The sequence below is a fragment of the Mesocricetus auratus genome, unplaced genomic scaffold (assembly GCF_017639785.1).
Source record: "Mesocricetus auratus isolate SY011 unplaced genomic scaffold, BCM_Maur_2.0 Super-Scaffold_100007, whole genome shotgun sequence".
NCBI classification, from domain to species: Eukaryota; Metazoa; Chordata; class Mammalia; order Rodentia; family Cricetidae; genus Mesocricetus; species Mesocricetus auratus.
The window spans coordinates 95182422-95208943 of record NW_024429191.1 but is presented as its reverse complement, the minus strand read 5'-3'; the positions used below and the strand labels follow the sequence as shown (position 1 = coordinate 95208943).

The 26522-nt window shown below is 52.3% G+C and overlaps 1 protein-coding gene and 1 long non-coding RNA gene across 2 annotated transcripts in view; one reads left to right on the top strand and one right to left on the bottom strand.

The window, feature by feature from the left end:
• The window catches only part of Timp2 (TIMP metallopeptidase inhibitor 2), a 48038-nt gene extending 24804 nt beyond the window's left edge, over positions 1 to 23234 (top strand). The window contains exons 2-5 of the mRNA XM_005069851.4: positions 9808 to 9908; positions 12780 to 12888; positions 18617 to 18741; positions 20324 to 23234. Coding sequence (XP_005069908.1) covers positions 9808 to 9908; positions 12780 to 12888; positions 18617 to 18741; positions 20324 to 20521 — 533 coding nt within the window. The 3' untranslated portion in view covers positions 20522 to 23234. The remainder of the gene's footprint in view (positions 1 to 9807; positions 9909 to 12779; positions 12889 to 18616; positions 18742 to 20323) is intronic.
• Positions 22992 to 26320, bottom strand: LOC121141582. The gene is made up of 2 exons (XR_005878552.1): positions 25991 to 26320; positions 22992 to 23619 (listed from the first exon to the last, which is right to left on the bottom strand). It is a non-coding gene; the product is annotated as an uncharacterized LOC121141582 (long non-coding RNA).
• Between the last annotated feature and the right edge of the window lie 202 nt (positions 26321 to 26522).

Genomic DNA, 26522 nt, shown 5'->3' with positions numbered 1-26522 from the left:
GAGCCGTCATGGCTGCCTCCCACCTCACCCTCGGAGGTTCAGGAGTCTGTGTGGACCCCATTTTCACTCTCTGGGTAGCGTTGAGACTTCTGAGTGGCAACACAAAGTCCTTGGGTGCAACCTGGAGCCTCCCCAGCCCCCCCACCCTTCTCACCTACAGCCAGGGAGCCAGTGCACCACAGAGACAAGAACGAAGGCTCTGCCACTCTGGGTGCCAGGCAGGGGGCCTTGACGCTCTTGTCTCCTCCCCTCATGCCCAGCTTCCAACCGTCTGTCACCAGCTCCCTCGTTCTTGATGCAAGTATTCAGCGGGGGGGGGGAGGGCGGTGGGGGGTGGACACTTTTGGCTCCTGTGGTACCATTCAAAACCCTTCCTGAAGCATTTGGTTCACATAGATGGCCATACTGGCCGGGTCGGGGGAACAGTGCATATTCATACTCCAGTCCTATAAGCTGCCCTGCCGGGCCTCCAGTTGACTGAGATGGGGAGGAGGCAGCTTCAGCCGGAAGCAGGAGAACCCAGGCTCTAGCCATGCACCTCCTCGAGCTGCTCTCCCTGGTGTCGTGTTTCTGGTACTCGCATGGAGGGGGGGCAGAGCCGGATCTTTATTCCTGCTGTGGACTGCATTTATCAGACTCCTGGTCACCCTATGTCTCTACCCCCCCCGCACGTTTTTCTCCAAACTACATGGACTCAAATCTGGGACCGGCCAAGTGGTAGACAGGTACCGTGCTTGCCCTCAGGTTGGGGCATACCACAGGTGAGCCTGCCCCGCTCGCTCCCCACTGGCGAACCAGTCAGCTATGACCTAGATGATCCCACTGAGTCACGATTGGCTCAGGCAGCACCCAGGATGCCACGCCTTTGAGAAGAGAGCTTAGAAAGGTAGTGTGGAGCTGGGAGTGGGCAGAGACCTCTTCTAGCCTGCCGTGTCCCTCCGACAAGTAGAACGTGACGCGAGGTCAGTTCAGATCTCTGAGGCCAGACAGTCTTCAGAGGAGCCGGGCTGGGGAAACTGCAGGCCCCGAACCATCTGGCTGGGACTTGAGAACTGTCCTGAATGTCGTCCATACTCCTGGGCATGGCAGGGTGGGGGACACTGGACTAATGAGGGGACAGGAAGTAGGCACCCATGCCCTGCTATCTCCCTTCAGACAAGGTTTGTTGACTCTGCTCACAGCCCCACGTGCCTTGCTTAGTGTCCCACTCGTGGGCAGGGCCTGTCAGGGCTCAGCACAGAAGCCCAGGTCCCAAGGTCCAGGCTCCTTAGGTTTGCTCCTAGAAACCAGTGGATGAAGAAAGATGCTGCTGACCCTCTCCAACAGTAGGCGCTGAGTGGAAAGGACCCTGATCCGTCTCTGCTGTCACGTCCCCGGCCCCTTCCTCGGGGCTGTGTGGAGAAGGCTTACGGGGCTGACCGAGTACCCCAGGGACCTCTCTAGGCTTTCTCTGCCTCCAGCCCTGACAGGCTACTGCCCAGCTTACCTGGGTTTGGGGTTTACAGGGCTGAGCTTAGCTTTCTCAAGGCCCTTGGCTCCCTTGGCGGAGAAATTGCTGAGCAGCAGCCTCCTCCACAAAGCCACACTGTTCTCAGCGAACCCTCCCAGGAGCGGGATGCATTTTTTTCAAATGATTCAGCAGCACGTGAACGGGAAGGGCTGAGCTTAGGGCCCTGGCATGAGGTCCCTGCTGGTTCACAGCTGGAAAGGAAGGGTGGCAGGGTGTGGGCTCGGTCCCACCAGGCCTAGAGTGAAGAGCCGGGGTCCCGGGGGGTCGAGGGGGGCACCAGGCAGCTGGAGGGCTGGGCCGAGAAGAATGCGGCAGCCTCCTCCTGCTCACTCAGATGGATGTGTCGTCGCCCTCCCCAAGAAGAGCCAAAGCAATGGGCAGGAAATGGAGATGGGAAAGCTGGTCTCCATGGAGACGGGCATCTAGCGGACAGCCGCCCTCCTGTGCCTGCTAGCATGCTAGAATCCGAGCGGTGGGCAGGGAGCCTGCTGCTAGGCAGGCCTGGCACATTCCCAGGCACCAGTCCATGGATGGCGTGGCCTAGAGCTGAATGCCCTGCAGTCCCCTGGTCATAGCCTTGCAACCCTGTTTCCCCCTCTGCCTCACCCTCGGCCACACCCATCTTGCTCATCTTGGCCTGAGTTGTTGTAGATGAGCAGGTCTTGACCTCATCCTGAGTAGACTCCGCCCTACCCCAAGGCTGGGGCCCTGTTTGGTTTCATACTCCCCCAAAAGCCCGGTTGCTGCCTGTGAGGAGATCAGTGATCGGATTTGGGAGTTTCTGTGGGAGGGGCTGGCCTCAGCTTGCTGATGCAGGGGGAGCCGTGCAGAATCCTGCTCACCAGCTCGAGATTGCTTTTAATTACCAAATGGCAGCCCCCCACTCCACCCCATCCTTCTTAGGAAACGAGAGAAAAGGGGTTTGGAGGAGGTCTTTTTCACTAGCCCAGGGTGGCTGGGCATGGAGGGGACAAGGCGTGGCATTGTGAATGACCTCACCCATCTACAGAGGCAAGAGTGGGCACCATGAGTCTGGGGACAGAAGGCAGAGCTGGTTGCCCTTGGTACCCGAGGACTTGTGGGCACCGAGCCTGCCTTTGGTTCCTTGGGACACCTGGCTGCTCACCCGTGCCTGTACCCCCACATGCTAAGGTGTGGTGGCCTCAAGCCTGGGAGCCAGAGCAGGTTTCAGTGCCCCAGGACTCAGCCCCTGTGTTGATCACCGTCACCAGCCACGGCGGTGCCTCCGGCCAGTTCTAAGGAACAAGGGAGGTCCATCCAAGTCCCCCCCATGCCCTCCACAGCCGCACTCACTTCAAGGACAGCATCCTGGACAATGTCACCACGTAGTGGCAGCTGTCCTAGGAGAAAGCCAGGAACTGGGTAGGGGGGGCACACCTCCTTCTAAGGTCAGGTAGTCTTTGCGGGCCAGGGTGACGAGCTGTGGGTGTTTGCTGTCCACTCTAGGGGGACAAGAGACTGACCCCACTGGCAGTCACAGGGTCTAGTTATGGATGGAATTGGAACTTTGCTAGTTGAGTCGAGGATATGAATGACAAGGTAGTGGCATGCTGTTTTCTGGAGGGTGGGGGGCTTAATAAAGAGAGCTTGTATCCCCTCACAGCAGGCTGGAAAAAAGACACCGGGACCTCGCAGGCCGGGTTTATTCTGGGGGAGAATGATGCTTCTTTTATAATTCTTGAACTGATTGGCATGTAACTCTACCACGAAGAAGAAAATGGAGCAGATAACCTTAGGAGGGCTTTTACAACTAGGCCTGAAGTTGCTGCATGTGCATCTGTGAGACAGGAGCTGAAGTTACTGTGATGCTGGTAGCCTGACAGCAGTGTAGCTCTCTCTGCCTTTGGTTGACCCCAATCTAGCTACAGCATCAGTGTTCCCACCCTTGGCGACTGACAGAGGCTTGGCAATCGCTCCCATTCCATCTTGTGACTCCAAGAGGGAGGTACACCCCAGATTAACCTTCCATGTCTTCTATAGGACCTTACTGGGTCCAGGTCGTATCAGAACCTTGAAGGACAGGGTGGCCTGGTTGTGACCTTCTGGAGATCCTGAGCAAAGTTTTTCAGCCTCCGGAAAATAGACATTGACACCCATAGGTTCATTTGTGCTCAGTAGGGGAAGCCCACACCTCAGAGTGGGAGCTAAGTGGAGTCCATCCATGGTATTGAAATGTTCGCTTGGCATATGGGATTGTCCCATGAGACAAGGAGAGATCTTGCACACAGCTCTCCTTCAGGTTATGAGCCTCCTGCGGACTATGGGCATGGTGTGTCTTTAGATCCTCAAGAAACAGCACTCGGGAGGCAGAGGCAGGAGGATCTCTATGAGTTCGAGGCCAGCCTGGTCTACAAGAGTGAGTTCCAGGACAGCCTCTGAAACCACAGAGAAACCCTGTCTCAAAAAGCCAAAAAAAGAAAAAAAAAAAAAAAAAAAGAGAAACTTCCACAATGTTACTGTGGATACCATAAAATTAGAAACTTGTTGGTGAGCTGGGTGTGGTGACCAACACCTTTAATCCCAGCACTTGGGAGGCAGAGGCAGGAGGATCTACAAATTCAAGTTTACATAGTGAGTTCCAAGTCAGCCAAAGCTCTGTCCGCTCTCCCGCTCTCTCTCCTCCCCTCCCCTCCCTCCCTCCCTCCCTTTCTTCTCCTCTCCCCCCTCTCCCTCTCTCCACACACACACACACATACACACACACACACACACACACACACACACACACACGTTGTTGAATCTGTGAGCATGTCTTCAGGACTCAGTGGACCGTGTGCTGGTGGTCCAGGGGCCGGACAGGCAGGTTCTCCCTGGGAGGGAGAACCATGCCTGTACTTGCCATGGTCGGGATCTGTGGCGTGTATTGAATCCTCCAGCTTCCCTTAGCCACAGCCATGGCACCAGGGTGTCTAGAAAGTTCCTCATAAGATAACGGCAGGACAGCCCCCCCCTGTTGGCGTCCTGGGGCCGTTGTGCCTCTCGAGGTCCAAACCCTGCCCTCCCGTCGTCTTTGGCTTGCCATCGGCAGCCCTTACTTTCCACCCGCCTAGCTCTTTTCCATCCCTTTCTGGCTGGGTGCATCGGGGTTGTTTTTGCAGGGCTCCTCCAGGGGGAAGTGAAGTCATGTGGTGTCCCTCAGCCAGGGGGGGTGGGGGTGGGGGCTCTGCGGTTGTGTGTGCTTTGAATTAAAGTCAACGCTCGTGCATTCCAGTAGCCAACATCTGGCAGTGAGTTCATCAGCCAGGGTAGCTCTCTTGATGGCGAACCCAGATGTTGGGTTAGCAAAAGGAAAAGAGGAAAAAGCAAAAAAATTTTTTTTCGAGACAGGGTTTCTCTGTATTGTTTTGGAGGCTGCCCTGGAACTCACTCTGCAGACCAGGCTGGCCTCGAACTCACAGAGATCCTCCTGTCTCTGCCTCCCGAGTGCTGGGATTAAAGGCGTGCGCCACCAACGCCCAACAGAAAAAGCACATTTTGAGCTGCGTGGGGAGCGTGGGGGGGCGGGGGTCAACAAAACAGTTAAGCAGGAGTCCCCTGCTGCCTTGTCCAGCTCCTTAGATAGGTAGTGGAACGGGGCCTGATGTGGCTGACCCTACCCTGGTGTCTGCCCCCAGCCTAGCCTGCAAGTTCACGCCTTGCTCCTGGTTCATCCCAAATTCTTTTGAGTCTGAATTTCCCTGTACTTCGGGTGGTCTGGGACAAAGGGAGGCTATCCATTCTGTGACATGGCCTATTTTCCTCTGTAGCCCTCAAGGTCGGTCACCCTGGAGGTCACAGTGATGACCGCGGCTGTGTGTGGGGTTATGCTTCTAGAGAATTCTTTATTTACTCTCCTTTCCCATCTCCCCCCAACCCCCACCCCCGTTGTCAGACGTCCTTCTAAGGCTGGGCCTGTGGAAGCTCTTACTGGCGATATGTCCTCCTTCCCCTTCTCCACCCACCGATCTCGCCAAGGGACAGTGACAGCCAAGGCAGGCGTCTGCTGCAGCCAACAGTGGTGGTCCTCTCGTCTCTCGGAGAGGAAACCATCCAGGCTTCTGCTCTAAAGACTCTGCAGCCTGCGGTCCCTGTGAGGGCCAGGAGCAGCCTGGTTGTCAATGGAGACGTCTATCACCCCCGCCCCCACTCCCTACAAACATCCCTGACCCTTCCCCCCCAGTTAACTTCCTAGTCTGAAAACCACCGTCTCTTCTCTCCTGAAAATTTCAAAAAAAAAGAAAGCACATGGCCCACAGGCCTGAGGCCAAGCGAGCACACAGCTGAGCCACTGGACCAGGCCTGGCTTTCCGGACCCTTGTCGTGTCGGGGTGGGGAAATCTGCCCTGCTCACTCTCCCACGACGTGTCCCTTGCTCTGGTGCCCCCTTCCAGGCCTCACTAACCCCAACCCCATCGCCTTACGACACCGTGTGATGACATCTTAGATGTGCAATCACGTGATCTCCGATGACCGCAGTGGTTAGCGCTCCTCTCCACAGCATCTTTGACACACAGGTGTCAGGGACTCAGGCATGTGTGGGAACTTGGGGGCTTCCATAAGACAGTAGTATTGGGGTCCTCAGTGCCAGGGGAGAGAATTTGGAAGTCACTGGGCTTATTTTCTGATTGCCAGGTGGGTGGTGCATTTTATTGAACTTTTCGTTGTTGTTTTGTGTTTGGGACATGGTCTCAAGTAGCTCAGGCTAGCCTCAAACCCCGTAATAGTTTAAGGGAATGCTGAGATTCCAGACAGGTGCCATGTCCAGCTGTATGCGTTGGGACTTAAGCTAAGGACTTCATGGTTGCTACATAAGCCCTCCGCCAGCTGAGCTGTAGTCCCAGCACCTAGCGAACACATTGGAGCGTTAAGAATTGTGCCTTACAGGGGGCTGGAGAGATGGCTCGGCGGTTAAGAGCACTGGCTGCTCTTCCAGAGGACCCGGGTTCAATTCCCAGCACCCACATGGCAGCTCACAACTGTCTATAACTTCCAGGAAATCTGACACCCTCACACACAGACATACATGCAGGGAAACACCAATGCACAGGAAATAAAAATAAATCATTAAAAAATGTTAAAAGAGAGAATTGTGGGGGTTGGAGAGATGGCTCAGAGGCTAAGAGCACTGACTGCTCTTTCAGAGATCCTGAGTTCAATTCCTAGCAACCACATGGTGGCTCACAGCCATCTGTAATGAAATCTTTGGTGTCCTCTTCTGGCTTGCAGACAGACATGGAGACAGGATTATTCATAATAAATAATTTTTTTAAAAAGAGAGAATTGTGCTGTCTAGTGGGCCACTACTGAGGAGCAAGACTGGCAAGTTCCCTAGGCCGGTAGAGGGAGAGGGACCATTCCTTTGGAACCCCTGTCCCCTCTTGTTTCTGAGCAGGTGACAGTGATATTCAAAGAACACACACATGGCATGCTTATACATTTGTACAAACCACTGCAATGATCGTCGTATAGATTACACAGGAGGGACCAAGGACCGGAGCGTCGGCGCGTCTGTGCTGTCAACCCGGTTCCATCTGGTAGCTGCTTTCTGAGCCCCTGGTCTTTCTGTAGCACGGCCTCTACTTGTCACGACCTCTCAGCAGACAGGTGGACAGACATTCACAGCAGAGTGTGCGAGAGATGAGCAACACGCCCAGCGCTGCAGGAAGAAAACAGCATGCTGTTTCTCAAGGCTGAACAGAAGCTCTCCGGGCAGGGACCTGGAGGTGACATGTTTGGTAGAAGAGCTTTCCTGTCCAGAGACGGGACATATCCCAGCGTGTGGGGGGACAGGGAACAGGATGGATTAGGAAAGGACAAGGGACAAATGGGATTGCAGGTATAGCCCTGACTGACTCTATAGACCATTCGGGTTGGTCTCAGACTCAGAGCTCCTCCTGCTTCTGCCTTCCCGGTGCTTAGATTAAAGGTGTGCTCCACCAGTCCTGGCTTGAATTTCAAGTGAGAGCATTTTGCACTTCGCGTGTGGGTGAGGCACAGAACCAAGAGTAGAGCCCTGTGATCTGGAGTAGCTCTGCCAGGTAGCTTTTACCAGGTCGTAGCTGTCTGAAGCAAGGCCTGCTTCGGGCTGGGAAACAGGAACCCGTGGTCAGCCCAGCGGTGGTGACTCAGCCGCACAGAAGGACCCATGTAAAAGGGCCTCGGAGCAGGGCGGGGCCTGGGCTGTGGTGTGAGAGGGATCCAGAGTGCATTGCCGGGGTCTGAGGAACAGATGGCACTACCACGTGCCTGGACCTCCCTGCCTCTGTGGGAAACAGTCCTGGCCAGAAGTTTCCAAGACTCAAGTTGACCGCTGGAGACTATGAGCCGGCACTGTCTGCTCCCTCGTCTCCATCTGGCTCGTGTATGCAGTTGACAGACAGAATGCGTGCCCAGAGTGACCCTGTGCCACTGCCTTGAGAAGGGCGAAGCTTTTTAAAGCCATTAAAACAGACCCTGGCCCAGCTAATGACCTCCAAGTAATGAAAAGGAGCGCCCCCCCCACCGCCCGTGGGAGGATCTGCTGAGCTCTGGTGGTAGGGTTTCCAGGGAGGGCCCAGGGGCTTAATTACTGATAGGAGGCCCATGTTAGGCACAACCAGGCTCCAGAACATTCTGGAACTTTTCCTGGTCTATCCCTTCCCATCGATTCCTTTGATTGTTGTCGTAGATAGTCTTCGAACATGCCCTGCCCCCTTACCATCTGTGCCTAAGGCCTGACAGCCACGCTAGCGTTGCTGACCAGATCCATAGCCTGCATAATATGCTTTCCAACTCCACGTCTGTCATACTCCTCATAGAAGACGTGTCACTTTGAAGAGTGTCCCACAGAGCCATGGGTGGTGGCCTGCGCTTATTATCCCAGCCCTGGGAAGGAAGACACAGTTGAACCCAGAGGCTTTCTGGCAAGCCAGCTGGTGAGCTCCGGGCCAGTGAGCTATCCTGTCTCAAAAAAATAAGGTGGAGACTCGGTGACGGGATTCTATGTGTGAAGGTGCTCTTGCCACAGAGCCTGCCCACCTCGGTTCCATCCCTGGAACCCACACGGGTGGAGAGACTCGACTCCCGCAAGTTGTCCTCTGACTTGGACACGCTGGCTGTATCAGGCAGCGCGCAAGCCCTGCCCACGCCCAATAAATAAAAAATGAAAAAAAGAAAAGAAACCAAGGCAGGTGGCACCTGAGAAATGATACGTGATGTTCACACGATGCTCTGACCTTCACATGCGTGTCCCGTAGGACATCTCACGTGGAAACTTCTAGAGAGGGATCTCTGGGCCTCTTGGATGCAAGGCGAGTGCTGTGCTCTGAGCTGTGCTCCAGTTCCCCCAGTGGAGACCCCGGATCTGAATAACCAGGCTCCTTTACGGTGGATGGCTGCCCATCTGCTCGAGCCCCCAGAGTCTCTTTGAGGATGAGGTGCTGGTGCGTCGGAGTCACCTCTCCGCCAGCCCTACCTGCAGGAGCAGGATGGAGCGCTAGGCCATTTGTTCACTGTTTCTCTAGTCACCAATAGGCAGGAAGAACCTGGCTGGCCACAGCTGCTGCTGGGCAGAGCCGCCTGAGGCCCAGGTCAACAACAACATTTGGGATATATATTGGTTTGGGTTTTGTTTGGGACATGGTCTCACTTTGTAGCCCTTGTAGACCAGACTGACCTTGAACTCACAGAGATCTACCTACCTCTGCCTCCCGAGTGGTGGGGTTAAAAGATGTGCACCACCACACCCAGCTTTTTGGTTTCTGATTTTGTCTTTTGAGTCAGGTTTGTGGTTGTTGTTTTGGTTTTGTTTTGTTTTGTTTCCAAGACGGGGTTTCTCTCTGTCCTGAAAGTCACTCTGTAGACCAGGCTGGCCTCGAACTCAGAGATCCACCCAAGTGCTGGGTGGGATTAGAGGTGTGTCCCACCACCACACCACGTGGTGAGACGGGGTTTTATTAACCCAGGCTGTCCTTGAAGTCCTGACCCTCTGACTCTGTGTCCCGAGGACTGGGGTGAAAGGTGTGTGCGCCTGTGCCCACTTTTACATGGTGCCGGGCACTAGAGACTGAACACGGGTCCTTGTGCACCATAATCAGGCCCTCTACCGATTGAGCCACGTCCCAGGGCCACAAGCTGCAGAGCCTCCTGTCCTTCCTTGTGCCAGCCAGACTCCTCTGACCCCCTTTGGTTACAGCCGGTGGGCAATAGGCCCACCTCTCCTAGAACCTCCCATAGGGAGGGGCACCCTCCTCCCCCTGGGCAGAGCATGAATCCTGGTCCTCCCGGGCTCTCCTCATCCGTGTCTCTGTGTTTCACAGTGATCAGGGCCAAAGCGGTGAGCGAGAAGGAGGTGGACTCCGGGAATGACATCTACGGCAACCCCATCAAGAGGATTCAGTATGAGATCAAGCAGATAAAGGTAGTCCCTGGTTTGGTGGGGGAAGCAGGGGGGGCCCTGGAACGCCCCCGCCAGCCACCACCGTCAGCCAGAAAGCTGAGCTGTGAAGCCACGAAGAAGCCCAGCTCTCCTTAAGCCACAAGAACACGAAGGGCTGGCAGACACGTCACTGTCCTAGGCTGGGATGTGACACGGGGACCAAGGCAACTCTTGTAAAGGACAGCATATTAAACGGGGGCTGGCTTACAGCTTCAGAGGTTGAGTCCATGGTCGTCGTGGTGGGACGCAGGCGGGCACGGTGCTGAAACAGCAGCTGGGGGGTTTGCATCCCGACCCAAAGGCAGCAGGTGGAATAGGAGAGACATTGGGCGTGGCATGGGCTTTTGAAACCCAGTGACGCACCTCCTTCAACAAAGCCACACCCCCTCATCCTTCCCACACAGTTCCACCTACTGGGGGACCAGGCATTTGCATGTTTGACCCCATGGGCCCATTCTTATTCAAACTACCATGTCACCCTGATTCCAGAAACAGCCTAGCTTGATCTTACCGGGTGATTAAGCAGTGAGTAGCACATCATAAGAGGATGAGTACGGCAGTCAGTTGTACCCGGGGGCAGCTTCCTGACTGTGATGGGCCATTTACTGGGTGGACAGGGCTGTGGTCGGGGGAACTGCAGGTGGCAGCAGTAGTGGCTGTGGTGGTGTCTGCTAGTGTTTTTAGAGCACTTAGCATGTCAGGGACAAATGAGAAGAAGCCAGTGTTTGAGAGAGGCAGAGACAGAGAGAGACAGAGACAGAGACACAGAGATAAAGAGAGACAGAGAGAGACAGAGACACAGAGAGTGACACAGAGAGACAGAGAGAGACAGAGACACAGAGATAGAGAGAAACAGAGTCAGAGACAGAGACACAGAGTGACAGAGAGACAGGCAGAGAGAGACAGAGAGACAGAGAGAGACAGAGAGAGACAGAGACAGACAGAGAGAGACAGAGAGACACAGAGACAGAGTGATAGAGAGAGAGACAGAGAGAGACAGACACAGAGAGTGGCACAGAGAGACAGACAGACACACACACACACAGAGAGGAGAGAGAGAGAGAGACAGAGAGAGAGAGAGAGACAGAGAGAGAGGGAGGAGTGTTAGGGGAGAGGCAGGGGATGTGGCTCAGTTGGTAGCATGCTTGCCTAGCACACACGAAGCCCCGAGTTTGATCCCTGGAATTGCAAAACTAAGTAGGGTGGTTACATGCTCTCTGACAGTTGACATTTACTAACTTGGTGTTCGAAGAAACACAGCTGGCTCCTCCAGGGTTAGGGACAGCTTTGTCACACAGTCGTGGCTGTGGCCATCCTTATTTACCAAAATTGAAAATACATATTATCAACAGGCCAGAGGAGCCAACCCCGTCCTCATCACATGTGTCACCTCAACTGAACGGCTTAACCTCTCAATACCAAAGCCTCTTCCTGAGCAGAGAAGCAGCTGGGCCTTTGTAACCTCATAGCGTCCTCGTGGCTTCATGCTGGGAAGTGACTCTGACCCCTTGGCATCATTCGAGATGCATAAGGAGACCGTTGCCCTGGCAACCTTCCTTCCTGCAGGGTTAGAACTAAGCTCCCCAAAGCTGTTTCATCCTGGAGAAAGAGGGACTGGAGCCTGAGGGCTCAGTGGGTAAGGGCACTGGCTGCTGGTCCAGAATTTGGGCCCCAGCGCCCACGTCAGGCAGCTCACAACTCCTGCAGGCCCAGCCTGAGGGGATCTGGCCTCTGGGGGGGGGGTCCCTCACACATACCGTAGCAGACACACAGGCACAAACACGCCACGGAAGTGAGGAAAAGACAAATGAAAAGCCTCTCTCTGGGGGTGTTAGGAAGGGTGTAAGTAAGAAGGGGGGAGGGGGCGAACCCCCCACACACATCTAGATGTCTTTCTCTGAAGGGCAGTAGGTCCACCCCTGAAGAGCTCACACGAGTCAGACGCTGAGAATGAAGCCCTCCCTGAGCCTGAGGCAACGGTCTGGCTCCAGGGGGTGGCCTTTCTCCCCTTGTTATCACCAGGTAGCCAGTGCCTCACCGAAATCCCTGGAAATAAACAGCCTGATGCAGTACAGCCCTATAAACCCAGCATCCTGGCTGAGGCAAAGAGAATGAATGGAGAGTTCGAGTCTAGGCCTGGCTACAAAGTGAGACTTTAGTCTCAGAAAGAAAAAAAAATTCTGGAAGTAGAGTTACGTTTGACCCAAAAGACAGGGATGGGGGAAAGGGGAAAAGAGATCAAAAGAAAAGAAAAGAAAAAAAGATTTAAAAAATCTTTTTTGTTGTTATTTTTGTGGGTTTTTTTATTGTTTTTAGTTTTTTGGAGACAGGGTTCTCTGTGTAGCATTGGTTGTCCTGGAATTTATTATAGAGCTCTGATTGCCTCTGATTCCTGAGTGCTGGGATTAAAGACAACCCCCCCACACACACACACACGCACACACACACACTTTGGTTTGTTTGTTTTATGTTGTTTTGTTTTTCAAGACAGGGTTACTCTGTGTAGCCCTGGTTTGTTTTGTTTTTAAAGCAGGCAAACGAACCCAGTTCCTGGGAAGAAGTCAGAGATGTGACCTCTGTGGCAAGTGAGAATCTCTAGAATTTATAGGGAGGTTTGGACGTGATGACCTTGTGCTCAGAAATGACCTTGGACAAAGCCTCCTGCAGATGGCAGGCTGTGTTCGCCAACTGAGACCTGCCTGCAGCCCCACTCGGATGCAGTGGTGGCTTTTGGGTCCCCGTGACACACCTGTTTACCTTCTGTGCACCTGGGTGCAGCTGTGTACCCCTGCTCCCATCATGCTCTGGTTGGGAACCCATGACAACTGATTCCTGCCCCACTGTGTTTTGCAGATGTTCAAAGGCCCTGACAAAGACATCGAGTTCATCTACACGGCCCCCTCCTCGGCAGTGTGCGGGGTCTCGCTGGACGTTGGAGGAAAGAAGGAGTATCTAATTGCAGGTGTGTAGGAGCTTGGGTCATGGTGCCCTAACAGAATTTCTCTGCCTTCCTGTTATCTCGTCTGTAAGGAACAAGCTTCCCACACTGCCCTCTAGGGGCGAACCAGCCCACCTGCACTGGCACAGGAACGGCTGATAGCCCATGTCCTGGAGAAGGTGAAACAGCCTTTGTCTGACCAGCACCTACTTCCAGAGACACCCCCAGGTCCTAGCCTACGCCAAAACTGTCTGTACTAGTGGTCTCTCCAGCGGGCCACAGTCCTGGGAAGTTCAGCAGTAGCTCCCTCCCCGGGCACTGGCTGGGAGGTAGTCATTTCCCGTGTCTTTCTACAGAGATTGCACAAACCCTCTCCCTTCCTCTTATAAAGGCGTTCCCGTGATCCCCCAGTACAGACGAAGGTTTGCCTCAGGCACAGTGATTAACATGGGGTCCACTTGGAACACCTGGCAAGAGCTGGTGGCTCTGTTTCTCATGAGCTCACTGGTGTCATCTTGGCAGCCAGAGTGTGGGCATTTCTGGTACGGAAATCATCAGCTGCTGCCAGGAGACAGAGATTCCCCAGCCAAGCCCTGAGGCATTCCTGCTGGCACCCCACCAGATGCCCAGGCTGTATCTAGTGCTAGTCAAGGAGAATCTAGGGCCGGAGTCTGTCCTCTGGTGAGTCCGTGTCTGATCAGGGCTGACAGACAGTTTCTAACCAGAACCTTCCCTGACAAAGGCCAGAAGTTGCCAATAACTGGTTAGTGCCCACTGGGAGGGATATGCCTCGGTAACCATGCACGTGGACTCTATTTCCCACCCCCTGGGGCCAGACCTGTCAGTCAGTCCTGCTCACCACTTGGACACTGCTTTCTGTCCCATGCAATGGAAACCAGCCCGCCAGACCAATAAGGGGCCTCTGGGCAGGCAATTTACAAATAGGTAAGCCTTGTCTTGCTATCAGGAGCCCTGACACACAGTGACTGCTACAACCAGGCTGGAACTCCTGCCCCAGGCTGCCCTGATACTACGAGGGGGCTGTGGATGCCTGAGCAGAGGAGAGAGTGGATTCCTACAGGGCAGCAGTGTGCTGAGCTGCTCTCTTTTGTACACTCGGGGGCACCTTAGGGCGTTCTCTCTGGCTTTACCCGTCTTCTGCACAAGTGAGGGTTCACACAAAGCCTGGGGAGTCGGTCCACACGGGAGGCCAGATTGCTTCAGTGACTGTGTATGTGGGCATCGGTTTCTGTCTCGCCGAATCCCTGTCTTCCACATCGGCCATCAGAGGTTTCCCACATGCGCCATCTGCTTTGAACTGTCCCTACCACACCCGTTTGTGGCCGCTCCTCCTCTGTCTAAGAGAAAATCTCACAAAGAGCACAGCGCGAGTTTCCTAGGCCTGCTGAGACCGGGCTCCACTGTAGCTCCAGGTGTAATGCAGACTGAAAGTGTCGCGTGCCTGTCACTGAGACTGCGTCACACGCACACTGCCCCAGACATATGCGCACATTTTAGTCCCCTAACCGGCCCCAGATCATAACATCGATAAAAGACACGCTTGAAAATGCCGCATGTTGTTCTAAAAGCTGCACTAGTGTAGTCGGGCATGGTGGTGCATGTCTTTAATCCCAGCACTTGGGAGGCAGAGGCAAGCGGATCTCTGTGAGCCTGCACAGTGAGTCCTTGTCTTGAGAAACAAAACCCCGCAAACCTTCTGCTGTATTTAAGCCAGCTAGATAGCTCAGTGGGTAAAGGCAATGGCCACTAAGCCTGGCGACCTGAGTTTGATCCCCAGAATCTACATGATAGAAGAAGAAAAAACGACACTAAGTTTTCCTCTGACCTCTACGCGTGCACACCTATACTTATAGTGAATCCACTCACCTATACACACACAAAATAGATAAATCTAATAAAGCCTGCAGAAGACACATATTGTAGCATTGCCTTTGTATCTATGCCTGAGCATAGGATACAGTGGCACTAAACATAGTTACAATAGCACATAACTATTGCTATCTGTTCCAGGACTGTGTCGTCTTCCCAAACTGCGTCTCTGCCCACTGGCCAAGAGCATCTCACTCCTTGTCTTTCCCTGGGCCCTGCCCCCCACCTTCTACTTTCACTTTCTGTGACCTTGCCTATTCTAGGGAACTCACGGTTGTAGCAATGTAGATGTGCTTTTGTGGTGGTCTGTTTTACTGAGCATGCTGTCAGGATCTGCTCATGTTATAGCAGGTATAAGAATTACCTCCAAGGCCTTAGACATGCTATGCCGGGGCTGTAATACTGAGTTTTATACTCAACCACCCCCCATTCAGATATGTGAAAATTTTTAATGTGATATTCTTTTCCCTTGAATCGGACAAGTGATTTCCTATTTTTATACACACATATGCATATATGTACACATGCACACGTACGATGGCCTATGAGTGGAAGCCAGAGGACAGTTTGAGGGAGTCGGCACTCTCCTACAATGAGGATTGAACTCAGGTTGACAGGTTTGGCAGCAAGTGCCTTCTTTATACACTGAGCTATCTCATTGGCTTGACGGAGGGCAGCTAAAGATGCAAAGAAGTCCCTCTGTTCTGCGCAAAGAGAACAGGCCAGCGGGTGGTCCATGCGTGCCCAGGTGTTACCTCTGAGAGCACACCTGTTTGGGTTTGGACTGGTGGCCAACACCTGACAGGCCCAGTATCCTTGGCCGGGTGACCCAAACTGTCAGAGCCTCCCAGATGCTGTGGTGGGGCAGTTGTTGTCATTCGGAAGTAAGAGATGACAGAGAGACGCTGGCACCTTTATTAGGGCCTGCTCCGTGCTCACAAATAACTGTGTTTCATAAGTGCCAGGCAGCAGGTGCCTGTGTGCCACACAGAATGGGAGCTAGTGCGTAGTGTGGGGTCTGGGTTATGAGCAGGACAAGTGAGAAGGGTCTGCAGCGACCCCAGTAGAAAGTCACCCTCAGGGGACCGGGCACTGGGTAGATGGGCTCATGGGTAAAGTGTTTAAGTTCGATCCCTAGCGCCCCCCCCCCGCCCCGTGAAAGCTAGGCATGACAGCACGAGGCTATAACCCTAGAGACGGGGATTCCTAGAGCTCACTGAATTGGTAACTAAGTTCAGTGAGAGACCTTGGCTCAAAAATAAGACGGTGAGCTATTGGGGAACACATCCAACACGGACCTCCAGCCTACACACACACACACACACACACACAAATCCAAACACACACGAATATGTACACATGCTTATACCACACACATGCATATACCACATACACAAACACATATGAATAGGTATACATGTTTATACCACACACACATACTACATATACAAACACATGTAAACATATATGCATGCTTACATCATGCACACTCATGCATATACCACATATACAAACACATATGAACATGTATGCATGATTATACCATACACACATGCGCGCCATTAGAATATTCACGATGCCAGTATGCTGCTTAGGACAACCAGAGATGTTTTTCTGTGCCCTTTCTGGTCTTTCCTTGAGGACAGTCTTTGCCTGCCCATAAGTCAGCTGCTCTGCCAATCAGGGCACACACCTCATTCTTCTCTTGGGAGATGGACCAGGCATGAAGCACACTGTCCACGAAACCCCTCTAACCTTTCTCTCTTGGGGCTTGGTCAGGTAACTCCAGGTCGGATGAGCCTTTACTGCCCACAGCACAGAGCCTGTTTCCAGTTCTTTAGAGCCAGGGTCTCCCGGAAATCACATGACCCAGCAATTGCCCAGCCAGCTGGCGATGGATGCCTCTTCTTCCCAGGCTGATAGTTCAGATTCACGTGTGAACCTGTGTAGATCTCTCCCTTTAATTGTCTTTTAAGTTTCTCTCTCCTGAAAGGAAACATATAACCACTAGCTACACATTTTACTCAGCTTCTGTTCTGCTGTGCCCAAGACCCATGCTTTGCGTTTTCCCAAGTTAAAATGTTGCAACAGATGATTATGCCATGTGAGCCCAACCAAGTGTGATTATGCTAAATGGGTTTCTTTTTTTTATTATTAGTGTTCACTAATTATACAAATAATAGCAGGCCTTCAAGATGGCTCAGCCAGTAAGGGCACTTGCTTAAGAAGTCTGATGACATTTGTTCAACCCCTGGACCCTCATAAAGGTAGAAGGAAAGAGAAGACAAGTTGTGCCGACTCCCACATGCGTGCTGTGATATGTAGGAGTGCTCTCACACACATAAACAGCATACATGCAATAAATATTTAGATAAGAATCATTGTGACATTGTCATACATACATATAGTGTACTTTGGTTTGGGGCCAGAGAGATGACTCAGTGGTTAACAGTGATTGCTTTGCAACCATGAGGACCTGAGTTCGGATCCCAGCACTTGTGTAAACAGCCAGGCGTGGTCTCCCACATGGAGGGGTGTGGCAGCTGCAGATAAGGGAGGGGGAATCCCCTTTCCCTTCATTGTTGCACTCCTAAATATTCCACACTGAGAATTATTTTAATTTTATTCGTGTTTCTGTGACAAAATGCCCTGATGAAAAAGCAACTTGGAAGAGAAAGGATTTCCTGGAACTCGTGGTTCAAGGTTGTAGTCTCTCAATATGGGGAAGTCAAGACAGCAACTTGAAGTAGCTACTCAAGAGCAGAGAGGAAGCCGGGCGGTGGTGGCACACGCCTTTAATCCTAGCACTCGGGAGGCAGAGACAGGCGGATCTCTGTGCGTTTGAGGCCAGCCTGGTTTACAGAGCGAGTGCCTTGACAGCCTCCAAAGCCACACAGAGAAACCCTGTCTTGGAAAACCATAAAAAAAAGAGCAGAGAGGACATAAGTGCATGAATGCTTACCTGCTTGGTTGCTTGTGTTCAGTTCAATGTCTCCACCCCTACATAGTTCAGGACACCTGCCTAGGGAATGGTGCCACCCACAGTGGGCTGGGTCTTTCCACATGGATTAAGTAAGACAGTTACCCACAGACATATCCACCTGCCAACCCAAGGCAGACAAGCCTTCATTGAGACTGTCTTCCCAAGTGATTATAGTGATTCTAGGTTATGTCAAGTTACAGTTTAAGCTAGCCATCATAAACATGCATTTTCCCTCCTTTTGTTTTTTTTTCCCCAGACAGGGATTTATATAGCCCAGGCTGGCCTCAAACTGACTGTGTAGCCAAGGCTGTCCTTCAACTCATGATTCACCTGCCTTTACCTCTTTGTACCTCACCATAACAGGATCAAACATGCATTTTTTAAAAATTGATGCATGCCTTTAATCCCAGCACTCGAGAGGCAGAGGCAGATGGATCTCAGTGAATGTAAGGCCAGTGTGGTCTACAAAATGAGTTCCAAGACAGTCAAGGGCTATTGCGTAGAGAAACCCTGTCTCAAATAACCAAAATATTGGGAGCGTGTTTTGTTTTATTTTACATGAGGGGGGGATATATGCTAGGGGTACAGTGCCCACAGAGGCTAGATGAGGGCATCATCCCCGGAAGCTGGAGTTACAGGCAGTTTTGTAATCTGCATGACACAGGTACTCAGAACTGAACTTCGGTCCTCTGGAGGAAGATCAGCAAACACTCTTAACCACTGGCCATCTCTCTAGCCCCAACATGAGTTATTTTAAAACTCAGAGTAGTCCAACCATGGTATTGTCAGAGCTCACCCTCAAAACCCAGAGCTGCACCCAGATGCTGGAGGAAGGCAGAAGGAGGAGACTCTCACTGAGCCTGGTGACTCTCCCCACAGGAAAGGCAGAAGGAGACGGCAAGATGCACATTACCCTCTGTGACTTCATTGTGCCCTGGGACACGCTGAGCACCACCCAGAAGAAGAGCCTGAACCACAGGTACCAGATGGGCTGCGAGTGCAAGGTGAGCAGGACCTGTGTCCTCATTCCCCCCACCCCGCCCCGACTTTGCCATCACAGAGTCTCCAGGTGAAAAGCTGGGGACACGTCCTTGGCTCCCCAGACCCTCGGGACAGTGAGTCCTGATTTTGGAATGAACTCTGGGAAGATAAGGAAGTGAGACTGTCTAGCTAGAAACAAAGCCTTTGGTCCCAGATCCCCAGAGAACCTTGAGTTGTGTCCTTGTCAAGGAATATTTGGAAGATACAGAGATATGGGAGTGGGACAAAGCACATCAATCAATCCACATGACTGTCAGCTTTCTAAGGAGAAAAGCTCCCAGGAAAGGGGATTTTGTGGGGAGAACATGGTCCTCTAAATATTTCCCTACCCATGTATAGGTGTAACCATTGTGTGTTCAAGAGCCTAGGTACTGCTCCCAACATTCTAGACTTCTGTGCACCGGTCTCCGTGAGTCAGCCCAGAGGTGGTCACAAGCAGGGTTGTAGATACACTCATCTCTAGATGTGACAGAAAAGAGTGAGATCTATTCCCAGATTTGGGGATTGTGTCACCTCAACCATGACCGTGGCCTGATGCCTTTTCCCTCACCAGTACTGGGTAGCCAGCATTCCTTCATATTACCAGGAGTGGGCCTGGGGCTGAGAGTTGCCAGCTGAGTCCTGTGCTGACTGACATTCTTTCATGATGCCTCCTCCCCTTCTGACTGGTGCTCCCCATAACTCGGTTATCAAAGCATCATCCCATACCCAGGTGTCCAGCCAAATACAGGCCAAGCGTGGCTCCTCTGTGCTTGGCACATCAAAGCAAACTCTAGTTGGGCATGCTTATACACCACACTTGGGAGCGTGAGACAGGAGGGTTGCTGAGTTTGAAATCAACCTGTGCTGTAGAGTGAGGTCCTTGCCAGCCTGAGCTATAGAGTGAGATTCCGTCTTAGGAAACAAGGAAAACCAGGCTGGAAAGTGACTCAGCTGATAGAGTTCTTGCTGGCTCACACGATGCACCATATACAGGTGTGTAATCTCAGCATTCAGGAGGTGGGAGTAGGTGATCACAAGTCTAAGGTTGTCCTATGCTACATAGAAATTTCTAGGCCAGCCTCGGATACATGAGACTCTGTCTCAAGAACAAACAAAAAACCGAGCTCTCTTTCTTCATCTCTGTATGGCCAGAAGTGGACACATAATCTTTTGTCAGAAAGTTACTGACCCATTGACCAAAGCAGGTGATTTTGAACAAGCCCGGGAGTTCTTATTTGGCTGTAATCTGTCTCCAGTGTGAGTCCCACATGGTAGCTGTAACTACAGAAGAGCCTAAACTGAAAACTCTCCCTTAAAAAAAAAAAGGTAGACCAGATGGCCCAAAGCAGAAGTGCACCTGTCACACCAGGGTTACATGAATAGGTGGGTGCAGAGGTCAGTGTATACACAAGTTTCCTCCAGGCTAGAGTGTGGGGACCCAGGACTCAGTGGGACTGCCGTCCCTGAACACCTTCAACAGGTTGTGTCCTGGAGATGCATCAAGTATCCTTGGCCCTAACTGCTCCTTGGTCCCAACTAAATCTGCCTGCATGTGTCCCCCAGATCACACGCTGCCCCATGATCCCATGCTACATCTCCTCCCCGGACGAGTGCCTCTGGATGGACTGGGTCACGGAGAAGAGCATCAACGGGCACCAGGCCAAGTTCTTTGCCTGCATCAAGAGAAGCGATGGCTCTTGCGCGTGGTACCGCGGGGCGGCACCCCCCAAGCAGGAGTTTCTTGACATTGAGGACCCGTAAACAGGCTGTCGGATCCCCAACGGCCGATTGAAAAGCCTATGAGGGTTTAGACTGGTCCAGCTCTGACATCCCTTCCTGGAAACAGCATGAATAAAACATCAATCCATCCAAGTGGGTTCACGCTAGTGTGATTCTACACCCTCCCCGTTTTTCCTAAACACGGTTGTGGGTCTGGAGGGGCAGGCGGGCCAGAGTCCCTGCCATACTCCCTCCGTCTGCCAGGCTGAGCACTGCGTGTTTCAGTCTCTGATCCTTGGGTACGGGCAGGAGTGGAAAACAGACTTTTTTTTCCTGGGCACTGTCACATACAGCTGACAGGCAACATTTAAAGGGTCCCCTAGCCCTGCTGGGGCACAGCCTGGGAATGTGCATCTTGCAGAAATGCTTGACGGTTGTTGTGAGACTGTGTAGCCGGCCTACCAGGTCCTTTTCATCCTGAGAGGGACATGTCCCTCGTTTTCTGCAGTGGCCATCCCTCTGGCCCAAGTCTCTCGCTCCTTTCAAGTAACCCCCCACCCCCGTCTCCTCTGTACCTGATGTGGACTCTGAGCACCGGGGTCTCGCTCAAGTCCATTTGTAGTAGCCCGGTTAAGCCCATGAACCCACAGACTTTCAGTGGCGCCCCTCGCGCCTGTGGGAATGGGAGCCCTCCCTGAGCCGCGTTTCTGGCTTCAGCCGAGTCATTTCTGTCCTACCCTTTCCCATCTCCATCCCCTGCTGGGGAATCTGTGAGGTCTCGTGCTGGGTGTCAGGATCTGTGTAAGGGATGCTTGGCTGTCCTTGCGGTCACCCCTAGGCCCCCTGAGCTATTGTTAACCCCTTTCCGAGTGGCTTCAGGTGTCTGGGTTGAGCAGCACAGCCCTGCTTTCTGTAACTTCGCACCCTGCCACTGCTGGCTTACCAATGGCATTACACACACACACACACACACACACACACACACACACACACCATTTATTTTTATTTTTTGCACAAACTGAAGGTGTAAGAGGCCAGTCCCGTAATGCCCCAATGGAAAAATCCTAGTGAAATCTCCTTGCTAGACTGGCCGTCATTACTGTGTGTAGATTTCTGTCGTGTTATTAACCAAGCCCCTGAACCTGTGTGGTGAAGGAGCCTGAGAGCGGCTTTGTCTTACTAAGCCCCCAAGAGGCTGTGGCTTGTGCTTAAAGAGATCTCATTCTCCTAAGACACTGAATGAGGCCAAGAGGCAAGTGCACTTAGTTCTGCTTCTGTCTCTCAGTGTCACAGATACTACCCATGTAAGGCCCTTATAGGGAACTGGGGTACCTACTGCTCCCTAAAAAATTGATTTTCCTGATGCCAACAGGATAGGGGTTAAGACAGGCAGAACTTTGCCACTAACAGTACAGATAGTCACTCTTCCTTCTACCCAAGTCTCAAAAACAAGAGGTCCCAAGGACACACAGGTATATTATCCAAACATGCACGCATGTGCTCACACAAAAACAGACTCTGAAGTCTGGCAGCCTGCGAGTGGTCCTTTTGCAAAATGCTTCCAAGGACCTCTGTCCTCCTTCCCTCTCCTAACTGTCAGAAACCCCAAAGCAACTGTTAAGATCCACCCCTACCATTAGCCACACCCCCACAACCAGGACCTGGCAACTCAGAGCTAGATTACTTCCCTTTTAAGACAGACTTGGGGAGGGGGGGGTGTTCCCCGGGGAACCAGCCTGCCCCTCCCGAGGGCATTTTTCACAGCGCTGTTCCTCCTAGGATGCTGTCATGGACCAGCCCACGAGACCCTGCAGCCTACCCCGCCCTGCCTGCTTGCTTCCTGTGCTGTGGTACCCTATGTAACAAAGCCCGTTCCTGCCGACCTCTTGACGTGCTCTGGTTTGTTTCTGATGTTCGCTGTGAGCGTTCTTGTGCCGCGTCTACGCCCTTGGTAGCACTAGACTTTGCACTTTTTAAAAACAAAGATGTTTTGGCATCGAGGAAGCGTCTGACCCAGAGTGGAAAGTATGGCATGGCGTGATGGCTGGCCTGGGGCCGAGGAGCCCTTGTGATCTTTGAGCTCTTCGGAGTATCTGTTTTCCCAGACCCCTGTCGTTTGTGATGAAGGAATCTCTGAGAGACTGGTTCTAAAAGATGGCCTTTATATTTCCTCCTCAACCTTGGTTTTTTTCCTAGCCACGCCAGGCAGACGAAGAGACAAGCAAACAAACACGCCAAACTATTGGGACAAAGTGCCAGACAGATGGCAGCTAAGCAGCAGCCACTCAGACGCCTTTGCAGCAAGTCAATCACAATATATAGTTTAAGGGATGTATCCACTCGGCATTGTTGAACTCGGCATGGTTATGTTCTGACCACTGGGCTTCCCTCCCCCCCCTCTTAATTCCATCATGCCAGCAAGCATTTCAGATGACGTTTACACGGTATATATTCCCAAATCTCCGCTTGACGCATATTAAGACATATCTGTGAGCTTGCCAAGTAATTTAAAGCTTTGTTGATTTTGTTTCCGTTTGAACTCTTGGTTGTTGGTGGGGGGGAGGGGAAGCACTGTGTTCATGCTGGGATATGAAGTCTGAGACGAACCTCCCTGCACCCCATGCTGACAACACCTGAGAGTTGTTCAAAGTCAACAGGTCGACTATGCGTGTCTCTGATGCTTTGTATCAGTTTTTATTTTTATTTTTGAGGGATTGCTTTGTCAATGGACAATAAACCATATTATCAAAGAGAAGGTTGACTCCCTGCGTGGCTGTTTCTGCTGGTTTTTTTTGGGGGGGGTGGGGGGCCAAAGCTCTACCAGCTAGAGGGAATGGAAGTCACTGGGGGCGATGGAGGACAGGGGAGGGGATGGGAGCCACTGGGGGACAGAGGAGGGGAGGGGAGTCACTGGGGGCAATGGAGGGCAGAGGAGTGGATGGGAGTCACTGGGGCAGACGGGGGACAGGAAGGCATCCGATGCCTGGGAACTGGGAGTGGCGGCAGTTCTGAGCCACCATGAAAGGTCTGGGAACCAAACCTGGGTCCTCAGCAAGAGCAGGCAGCCGCGTCTCTTCAGCCCCTACACGGCCATCCTTTAATAACCAAGAGGAACATTCCTGCCTGAGTAAAAAATGGGCCTAAAAAACAAAAACAAAACAAAGACGAAAAACGTTCAGAGCTGAAGAAATAGCTCAGCAGATGATAAAGCGTTTGCGGCTAAGCCTGGTGACCCAAGTCAGGTCCCCCACATGGTGGAAGGCAGAAGCCTACTGCTAGAAGTTGTCCTCTGACCCCTGTACGTACACACGAGTGAGTGTCCGAGCGCACAAACAAGTAAACATGACTTCCATGTTTACAACGTGAAGCAGCCAGGCATGGTGACGTGCACACGAAATTCTGTCTCTTGAGAGGCAGAGGCAAGAGGATCATGAATTTGAGGGTAAATTGGATTACATAGCCAGGCTATCTCAAAAATTAAAAAAAAAAAGCGGTAAACTCAAATCTGAGCCTGCAGAAAGGTGGGTTGTGGGTACAGAAGTACTTCTACAGGTATTGCCTAGAAACAAAAGTGACTGCCACATTCTGTTTGTCAATCACACAGGGTCTCATTTTGCCACCTTTTAAGGGAAGTCACAGGGAAGCCAGGCACAATGTTACCAAAGTGCTGTCCCGGGCCAGTGTATTGTGGGACTTTTCTGGGTAGATTGTGAACAAATGTTTACACTCTGGAATGGAAACAGTGACAAACCAGAGAAACAATCTATCCAAATCCACAGTGACAAACCAGAGAAACAATCTATCCAAATCCACCATGGTAGACACTGGGGGTGTGGCTTGCCCTGCCCTGCATTCATGAACCCCTGGATTGGATCTCCAGCATTGAACACACTGTACAAGACGGTAATCCTGGTGTTTAGGAGGTAGAGGCATGAAGACCACGAGTTCAAAGCCATCCTCGGCTACATAGAGAGTTCCAGGATAGCCTGGGCTGCACAAGACTGTTTCAAAATAACAACTAAAACCCAGCCATCTTCCTTGGTGACCCAGTGAGTTTTGGAGTCATTTACAGGGGCAGGGGTGACTTAAAGGCAGCTGCATCACCAGAAAGGGGCGCCCTATCATAGCTGATGCTGCTACATCCCTAGAAACTCCTGCTCAGTTTAAAGGCAGCACCACCCAATTCTCTCCCAGCTATTGCTTACATAACCCAGGGAGGGAGGGGTCTTGTGAATCTTGTGACTGGGGCTTCCGGTCCTCCCCCTAGCTCCAGAAGGGAACATGTCAGCTCAGAGGATTGCTGTGCAGTCAGTGGGATATTCCTAATGTCCCGGCAATGAGCTCTTAAATGCAGTCTCACCCCATCCCTGCAAAACCCTGGCAGGCAAGAAATCCTCCAGGAAATGTGGTGTTCTGTCTTTACACTCTCCCCTCTGCCCAGCAAGTATTTCCTACTTTCTATATTCACTTATAATGTCATCTTGAAGTTATATTAAGAAAGTAAACCCACTGGGCGGTGGTGGCCCATGCTTTAATCCCAGACTGGGGAGGCAGGAGCAGGTGGATCTCTGAGTTTGAGGCCAGCCTCATGTGTGCAGTGAGTTCCAGGTGAGCCAAGACTACATAGTGAGATCCTGTCTCAAAAACAGAAGATAGAGAGTGGCTCTGGTTGAAAGTGCTCGTTGTGTAACCATAAAGACATGAGTTCAAATCCCAGCACTCATTAGCAAACCTGATGGGGTTTTGTGTGTGCCTGTGACCCTTCCACCACCCCCACCCCATCCCCCACCCCACCCCACCCCTGTGCTATGCAGGGAAGGGACAGGGTGCTCTCTGTGGCTTGCCAGCTGCCGGGCTAGCCGAAAATACTCTAGTTCCAGATCAGAGGGAGACCCTGCCTCTAAGAAATACGATGTATGCTGTGACTGGAGAGATGGTTCAGTGGTTAAGAGCACTGGCTGCTCTCCCAAAGGACCTGGGCTCAATTTCCAGCACCCACATGTAACTCCAGTTCCAGGAGGTTGAACACCTTCTGGTTTTGGTGGACACCTGCATGCACACTTACACACACACACACACACACACACACACACACACACACACACACACGAAATAATAAAAAATGAGGTGCTTTTGAAGAAAGACAGTGGAGATCGATAGAGGAGACCTGATGCCTTCCCTTGGCCTTTGCACGTGGACAGGTGTGAGTGCCCACATACACTATACACATGTGCACATACAAACACTGCATACACATGCAAGACATCCAAATCAGATCAAAAGTCATGAATCACGAGCCATCCTGCATGCACATTTTTGAGACGGGGTTTCTCTGTGTAGCCTTGACTGTCCTGGAACTCTTTTGTAGACCAGGCTTTTGTCGATCTGCCTGCCTCTGCCTCCCTAAGTGCTAGCATTTAATGTGTGCACCACCACTGCGTGGCTTTGAGTACGTGTTTGTGAAGGACTCCAGAGAACCTCAAGCAAGCTGTGGGGGCACGCCTGCTTTACCTGCTCTGTGTCCTGGCGAGCGTCTCTTGGAGTTCCGGAAAGTGCTTGCCCCTCCTGTCGTGGACCTGGGCCTCTGTGAGGCCCTCCCTCTGAAACCTTCTTCCTGGTCTCACTCCTGGTCTCATTTCTCGTTCAGGTTCTCATGGTAAGTGTCACACTCGCAGAAGGGCAGGCCGAGGTGTGGGTGTCACCTGTAAGCCTCGTTATGAACGCTGCTGAATCATTCCCTATTACTGGAATGCAGTTCCGGCCTGTGGGGAGGATGTAGGTGTGACCAGTCTCAGAATGTGGAAAACGAGAAAGGTTGTGCTTATAGTGTCATGGGTGGGGCCAGTGGGAAGGGGTGTGGCTTAATGTCATAGGTGGGGCCAGTGGGAAGGGGTGTGGCTTAATGGCATAGGTGGGGCCACTGGGAAGGGGTGTGGCTTAATGGCATAGGTGGGGCCACTGGGAAGGGTTTGTGACCTCAGGAGAGTGGGAAGGCTGTGTGTCGAGGGCCTGGGATCTTCCCCTGAGCTCAGGGTTGGGGTCC